Here is an 8846-nt window from a genome sequence, read left to right as displayed (position 1 = left end):
TGAAGAGCGTAGCTCGAAACGTCAAAGACTTTCCGTATTCCCGAGCGTCATACTAATACATCCTTTTGTTATTTACACCACCTGTCCTCGTCTGTTGTTGTTTTTTCGTATATTCTCCCATATATATATATATTGGGTGTGTGCGTGTCTATGTTTGTCCCCCACCATCGCTTTGCAACCGATGCTGATGTGTGTATGTCCCCGTAACGTAGCAGTTCGGCGAAAGAGACCGATAGAATAAGTACTAGGCTTACAAAGAATAAGTCCTGGGGTCAATTTCTTCGACGAACACCCTTTAACGCGGTGCTTCAGTATGACCGCAGTCAAATCGCTGAAGCAAGTAAAAAGAATAAAGTAAGAATGAAATATGCGTAGCGTGTATGCTTGTTTTCACACGAATTTGTATGATAGTCCATGTAGTGTGTATACATTCTTTGTTTTTGGTATAAGTTTAATATACTTTGAATATTTTAACAAATTTTTACAAATTAATTTTTTATTGCAGCGTCTGCTGGTAGGACTTTACAAGTTCCTTTATCTTGGTAGTGTGGAGGCGCAATGGCCCAGTGGTTAGGGCAGCGGATTCACGGTCATAGGATCGCGGTTTCGATTCCCAGACCGGGCGTTGTGAGTGTTTATTGATCGAAAGCACCTAAAGCTCCACGAGGATCCGGCAGGGGATGGTGGCGAACCCTGCTGTACTCTTCCACCACAACTTTCTCTCACTCTTACTTCTTGTTTCTCTTGTGCCTGTGGTTCAAAGGGCCAGCCTTGTTACACTGTGTCACGCTGAATATCCCCGAGAACTGCGTTAAGGGTACACGTGTCTGTGGAGTGCTCAACCGCTTGCACGTTAATTTCACGAGCAGGCTCTTCCGTTGATCGGATCAACTGGAACCCTCGACGTCGTAAGCGACGGAGTGCCAACAACAAAATCTTGGTAGTGACGCTTAATAGTATATCTTTTAATCTATTTTTCTCTTTTACTTCTTTCGCTCTGTCGCCTGAGTTCCATCTTTAGTACCGTGAATTAATATTTATCCCCCTAGCTCTCCCTACATCTCACCGATTACATTCTTTCTTTTATGAAACTGACTTCACACCCATTATATGTCAAATATAGCTTGCCTGTTAACTGTGAATTTCATTGGTCGCTTAACTAAGCCTTTCTACTTTTGGAGTAGTAATTTCTTCCCGGTTTATTGAGCTTACTTCTTTTCAATAATAAACTTGGTAAACAATAGTAGAAAGAATTATTATTATTATTATTATTATTATTATTATTATTATTATTATTATTATTATTATTATTATTATTATTATTAATATTGAGTGAGAGAGCAGTGCATGCCATCAAAGTGACACTGGTGTGAAATATACGAAGCCCATTATACCCATCATGACTACCCGTCTGATAAGAGTACACCAGGCACATGCATCACAACCATATGTGCGCAACATGGTGATCTCATATCAAGATAAACAGCGCATGACATCGCATGTGGGGTCCAGTTAGAATTTTCTTCAGGTCGAGTAGCCCATCCCGCTCAAAAGGTCCCTGAATAAGGGTTGTTTAAGGATGTTGAGCAAAACACCCATGTTTCCGAAGGTGAATTATTCAAACCCCAAAGAATTCCTCTCAACACATGGCTATGATGCTCCCCCACTACTTTTTCTCATGATCAGAGATGCATACAACGTCAGCCACCAAGGGACATGCTCAACTGGTTAAGGTCAAACAACTAACAACAAGCAAATCTGTAGTATTGAGCAGAATATTTGCTGTAGCCCATCTTTTATACCAAGACAAAACAATGTACATGATAACACTTCCAATCAAGATCAGAAGCCATGAGAGCCACTGCCTGGTACTGCTATTATTATTATTATTATTATTATTATTGTTATTATTATTTAGTAGTCTTATTTTTATCATGTGCTCTCACTGCACTACTCAGCGCAGCTCTGTGTGCCTTGGGTGTCTGCTGTGGCCTGTTGTGGTGCTGTAGGATGTGTGCGGTGTCTGGTTGTGCTATGTTCTGTATGTTATACATACTTGTAAGTCCTGGTGTTTTTGTTATGTATTTGTCTGAATGTTTTTTTCTTTTTATCATACCCAATGCGCTTGCTATAATAGGAATTGTTTCTGTTTTGGGGCTCCATATTCGAGTTACCTCTATTTCCAGATCTTTATATTTTGAAAGTTTCTGTTTCTTTTTGAGAAACGTTGTCATCTGTTGTTATTATTATTATTTATTGTCTTTGCACAGCTTCTGACGCTGGAGATGTACTAAGGTGTCAGCTGTTCACTACCAGTGAACTAAGGTAACACCCCTTATTTTTCGAGAACCATCCGGAGTATTCGCGTAGTTCCAAGCAGTGCTGTTTTCTGCAAGTGCTCCGCCCTTAATGCAGCCCCTATTTGTTTCATGTACTTCTCAAGATTTTTACTCACTGTTCCCGGGGCTCCGACAATTATTGGTACTACTACCACCTTTTCATCGACCACAACTGCTTAATCTCCCAAGCTAACCTATCATATCTATCGACTTTTCTTTCTTCCTTATCGCATACATTGTTGTCAGCTGGGCATGCTATATTCATGATCCAACATCATTTGCTTTGTTTTTCAATTAACACTTTGTCTGGTTTCCTATTCTCTATCTCATGGTCGCACTGAATCCTAAAATTCCATAGAACCTTTGCATTATCATTTTCGATTATGCTTTCGGGTTTATGTTCGTACCACTTTTTTGCTCTGTCAAGTTCATATTTCTTGCAAAGTGTCCATTGGACAATCCTTGCTATATTGTCATGACGTCTCTTATGTTCTTTCTGGGCTAGTGGCGTACACCGACTGGTAATATGCTATACGGCTTCCCCATTTTGTCCACAAACTCTGCACTTATCACTTTCTGATGTGTGTCGATTCTGTATTTGATGTAATTGGTTCTTAATGCTTACTCTTGTGCAGCTCAGATTAGAGCCTCCTTTTTCGGTTTTAAATCCCTTTTAGTCATCCATAGTCATCTTGTTTCTTTCTATGTCTTATCTTCAACATCTCTGCAAATTTGTCCAGGCATTCTTTTCTTTATCGACCTATTTTCAGTTTCATTCATTCTCAAGTCCTTGTACAGTGATTTATCTTTGCAATCTTCCATCCTACACAAACCTGACTTTCTTACTTCCAATAACAGTTGTTCTGTGGCATTTCTTACATAGCATGCTATGTTGTTTTCTTCTCCTCTAATGTTGTGTTCTCATCCAATCAGTCCTCTTTCTCCTCTTTTTCTTGGTACATAAATTTGTCTGTGTCATTTTTTGGATGGTGTATCCAGTATCTAGTTAGCAACTTCCTTGTCTTTCTGTCTAAGCTGTTTAGTTCGTCTACTGTTCATGCGATCACTCCTGCTCCATATTTAAGTAGTGAAACCACCCAGGTGTTGATAGCTTCAATCTTATTCTGTCCGTTTAACTTCGACTTAAGGATCAGTCTCAGTCTGCGCAAGTACCTCACCTTAAATTTTTCTGTCATTTCTTTCTCCATCAATTTATCAATTTCCAGTATTCCTAAGTACTTATAGCCCGTCTCTTCTATCTGCTTTATAACCTCTCCGACGGTATCGCTAGCCCGTCCATACATTTGATTTTGCCTGTCTTCAAGGCTAACACACCACACTTTTTCAGTCCGAACTCCATTCTGATATCAGCACTGAAAGTATACACCATGTCAACGAGAGAACTGACTTGGGATTTATCTTTACCATAAAGTTTGAGGTCATCCATGAATAACACGTGGTTGACTTTTTGTTGGCCGGTTTTTGAATACATACCCAGCCTTTCCTTTCCTCAGAATCAGTGTTAGTGGTATCATGCACAGTACAATGTTCAGTGGGGACAAGCAGTCCCCTTGGAAGACGCCTCTCCTGATTTCTGTTGTCACTAAACTTTTTCCATATGCTGTCAGTTCCGTCTTCCACTTCATACTTTTTCCAAGCAATCGCTCGACGTTCGATGCAATACTAAACAGGTTCACACATTCCATAATCTAAGAATGTGGGATCATAGCGTATGCCTTACGATAATCGATCCATGACATGGTTAAGTTAGTTTTCCTCCTCTTGCAGTATCTAAGTACAGTTTTGTCTACCAGGAGTTGTTATTATTATTATTATTATTATTATTATCATTATTATTATTATATATCTACTAGGGATCAGTTGTTCATGCATTTCTAATTTTAAGAATTTAGATTGTAATCTGAAGAGATTTGACGGCTATTTGTAGATTAACTAACCCCATTAAGCTGTGTGCTGGGTGTCATGAGCATAGAATGGCATTTATAGAGGGATAAATAGCCACTTTAGTCATTCTAATTATGTAAGACTTGATTTGGTTCTGTAGAAATAGTTATTCATCTAGGCTTCCCTATTGTAGTTACCTGGTTGTAGTAGGCTTAATGCCTCTAAATTTCTGGTTGTTGATGTAAATATATTTTTGATGACTAGTTCTCTGTTAGTATGTTGGACATATTAGATTTCATCTGTTGTGTTCTTTGCACAGTGTTGATATTTTGTAGTACAGAAAATAGTAAAAAGCAAAGCAAATCACTCTTAAGTCTTAGCGGAAATTTGCTAAGCCATTTTACATACTCTTCTTTCAATGAATGTGCTTCACTGTAGGTTATCTTTTGTTGTTTAAACCTAGGTAAGCAATAATCAAGCAGATCTATGATGTAAAACATTCCAATCATGACATGTGAGCAAATGCATGTTAGATATGACTATTCCATCTGTACTAAAGGTGTATAGGGCTAGATCATTTAAGATCTTCTTTAGTTATTTCAGACGTTAATTTGTGAAGTGAAAAACGTTTGACCGTAATTTTTACCAGATCGAACGACAACATAGAAGCTCTCTCGTTACGTAATAGTTTACAGTCCTAAACAGGAATGTAGGTATATGTGTGATGAGGTGATATACTGGACTCTTCAAAAAATAGAAAATTTTGAAAATTTTTGACACATCCACATTTGTCGTTTGGTTAGTGAGGCTCATTTAGTATGTTTATATATAGGATCCCCAAAGTGGATGTTTTAGTTGGCAGTCCCCTCACTTTTCGACCGATTCGGGCCAGGTTTATCTGCATATGGTCATAATAGCACAGTTATTTAAGAATGTCTTTTTTGGTTACTTTTGTGATAATTTAAATACTTCATCAAATTCAGACATGCACTAAGTTGAAAAATCTTCCTTCAACTCTACAGCATCATGTATCTCACCTCAAAAGACTACACAGCACATAATTAAGCCCTTTCTCATTTGCTCTACTTTATTCTATTTTTAATATAATCACACTTACTCTTGAAATCGTATTGAATTAAACCAACTCACAAGTCTCTACCTTATATTTCACGTCATTAGCACCTCTATTTTCCTTATTGGAAAGATTATCTGTGGAGATGAACAAATATGAAATACTAAATTGGATCCCTGCTGTCTTCTAAGTTGTTGCTCTTAGATATAAATACACTTTTGTACCAAAGAAAAGACAAATATTGTAAAGAAAGAGAGGGAAATTTTCTATATCATTTTATTTTTCATTCTAATAAAATATAGTTTATTAACGAAACAATGGAGTTAGATTCATGAGAGCTGGTCCAAAGACAAATATTTGCAAAGAAAAGAGAGGAAATTTTTTCTATATTATTTTTATTCTTCATTCTAATAAAATATAATTTGTCAACGAAACGATGGAATTAGATTCATGAAAATGATCTTAACATTAAGAATATTCTGATATTGTCTCCAGTCGGAGACCAGACAAATAAGACCATTAGTAAATAATTATAGTTTATTCACACATTCCTGAATTGTTGAAATTCCATTGTCGAAACTTTAGAGGATTGATGTGTAATAGTTATTGAAAAGAAATATATCTGAAACAAGTGCTGCGTCTTTTATGATTGGGCTAGTCATATTTTATGATTCAGACCTGTAAAATAAAATATTTGAAGATTTAGAAAACTCAAAAACTCAGTAAAATGAATAAAATATGAATTTGTATAGAGCATAACGCTTCAATCTTTTATATCAATAAATCATAATTACAATTTATATATTGATAAATTACGTTGAGAACAAATGAGTTGTTAGTAGTGGGTGTTAAGATACGACATATGAAAAATTTCATAAGAGGGGAAGCTGGCAGCGGTATTGTAGATTGCATTGTTACTGTAAGAGTTACGAAAATTGAGAATTGGAGCAAAAGTTTCAGAGATAAATTGAAATGAATTTAGTTCTGGAGCAGCGGGTGAGTATCGTCTCTTCTTTACACGCTGCATGCTGTCCTTTGTTAATGACTTGAATTCACCTTTTCATTTTGTTTAGTTTTTATATTGTGAAGACTGCCATTAAAAAGGTTTTACTATTGTTGAGGTCATGTTTTGTTCTATTCTTTGCAGCATTTAAGCTGCTAACGTCCTAAGTGTAAGGAAAAGTGTTCTGCATCTACACTGATTTTATCACCCTGTTTGACGAATCAAAATTAACTCGCTAAAAATTCTAGATTAACTACGTTAATGTAGAATATAAGGCGTATGCAGACAGTTGGAAAGCTAGGACATGTTGCTTTATGACTCAGGGAAGAGATCATTCACGAATGCTAAATGACAAAAACAAATTAAAGAGAAAAGAAACAAAAATTATGTTTAATAACCAATAAAAATGCATATGGAAAGTAAAGTGAATAGCACGTACCTGAAAATGTAGATTCATATACCCATATCTGTACCTGCATACACTTATGTGTGTATGTATGTATGTATGTATGTGTGTATGTATGCATGCATGCATGTATGTATGTATGCATGCATGTGTGTATGCATGCATGCATGTGTGTATGTATGTATGCATGTGTGTATGCATGCATGCGTGTATGCATGCATGCATGTATGTATGTATGTATGTATGTATGTATGTATGTGTGTATGTATGTATGTGTGTATGTATGCATGCATGTGTGTATGCATGCATGTGTGTATGCATGCATGCATGTGTGTATGTATGCATGTGTGTATGTATGTATGTATGTATGTATGTACTGAGAAGTAGTCAGAGGCATTGTAGATTGTATTGTTGAGAAAGCTAAGAACTGGGACTAATGTTTCAGAGAGATAGAATGAAACAAATTTCGTTCTGGAGCAGCTTGTGAGTATTATCTCTTCTTATAAGTTTGGTTGTTCTGACAAGTGTACAGACCTGATACAATCTTTATTTAACAACATGAAGGCTAGAGTGTACTATAATGTTAATTTATCTTAACCTTTTCCTGTTGAAGGTTGAGTAAGACAAGGAGACATTCTTGCACCACTGTTTTTTTGTTTGTTTTACCGTCGTATTCGTGGTAGCATTCGAAGATGACACTAAGGAAATCTACATTAGATTTAGAACCACAGTAAAATCGTTCAACATCACAATAATACCGCAGATACTAAGGTGTTCGAATCATTTATTAGGGAAATATTATATGCTGATGACTGTGATTTAGTATCTGACACAAAACTGTAGGATGTGATTACAGCTTTTAATGTACCATGCAAAGCTTTTTGGCTTGTAAATAAATTTGAAAAATATAACAGAAGTTATGTTTCATTGTTGCACCTGGAGAAGCATATGTTAAACCAAAGATATTAGTAGAAGATAAAGAATTAAAAGTTTTAACGCTGTTTACAACAGTACTTGGAAGGAAGGTGTGTGACGTGTGATCGTCGCATTAATCATGAGAGAGAAAGTTGTCATGGCGATACCTCCTTACAGGCCTACGCAAAATTGCAGAAAGTGTATGGAAAAGAGTGTATGAGCTGCACATGAATATACGAGTGGTTTAGCCGTTTCCAAGATGGCCGAAAAATGTCGATATTGACGAACGTTCTGGGAGACCTGCAACCAGCAGAACTGAGAAAAACATCGCAGATGTGTGTGCAGCTGTGAGGAGAAATCATCGAATCACCATCCGTGAGTTATCAAATGGTGTGCAAATTAATTACAGTTCAACTCAGTTCATTATCACTGAAGATTTGGGTATGAGACGCGTTTCTGCCAAGTTTGTGCCCAAACTTCTTTTAGCTGATCAAAAAGACACTCGGATTTCAGTTGCACAATGTCTCCTTGATTGTCGAGAACGATAAAGACATTTTGAAAACTTTGCGTAGGCCTCTGAGTAGGTATCGCCTGACTTTTGGCAAAATTTGATGCTGATTCTCTGCTCAACTTTCCGTCATGGCCAATGCAACGATCACACGCTACACACGTTACTTTCTAGCACTGCTGTAAACAGCGGAAGTGAGCTAGAACGTTAAAACTCAGTGCGTATGCACAGCAGAGTTCAAAGTCAATCTTTGCCAAGCGGCTTCATTCTGTGTACTTTAGCTTCGTTACTATAGCAGTCCGGATACTTATTGATCAGACCACGTGGAGGTATGTTGGATTGTTGATATGTCTGTTTTTGTATATGTAGAATAGTTATAACACATCCTTTTGATATATGTATTATATATATATATATATATATATATATATGCTGAGACCCCTTTCGGTCATGACTGACCATGGGATTGCACCTAGAAAGTTACCCTCCCAGGCACAAGTCCCGGCAAGGTTGTTTATGGAAGCTCAGCAATTGTAGATGCATACCGGCCTCCCCTCTCCACGCCACCAGTGTTATCCAAGGGAAAGGCAAAGGCCAATACAGCTTGGCACCTGTGACGTCGCAACTCATTTCTACAGCTGAGTGAACTGGAGCAACGTGAAATAAAATGTCTTGCTCAAGAACACAACACGCAGCCC

The 8846-nt window shown here is 37.2% G+C and overlaps 1 protein-coding gene across 2 annotated transcripts in view; it reads right to left on the bottom strand.

Annotated features, from left to right (window-relative positions):
* Positions 1-5574: 5574 nt before the first annotated feature.
* LOC106871860 (uncharacterized) overlaps positions 5575-8846 on the bottom strand; it is a 41866-nt gene continuing 38594 nt past the window's right edge. For both annotated transcript variants that reach the window (XM_014918597.2, XM_014918605.2), the window contains one exon: positions 5575-5994. Coding sequence is in view for 1 of the 2 variants with exons in the window: in XM_014918605.2 (XP_014774091.1) it covers positions 5982-5994 (13 nt within the window). In the remaining variant the exon portion in view is untranslated. The remainder of the gene's footprint in view (positions 5995-8846) is intronic.

Source organism: Octopus bimaculoides, chromosome 3 (assembly GCF_001194135.2).
Source record: "Octopus bimaculoides isolate UCB-OBI-ISO-001 chromosome 3, ASM119413v2, whole genome shotgun sequence".
NCBI classification, from domain to species: Eukaryota; Metazoa; Mollusca; class Cephalopoda; order Octopoda; family Octopodidae; genus Octopus; species Octopus bimaculoides.
Note: the sequence above shows the minus strand (reverse complement) of the source record. Positions and strands in the feature narration are given on the sequence as shown.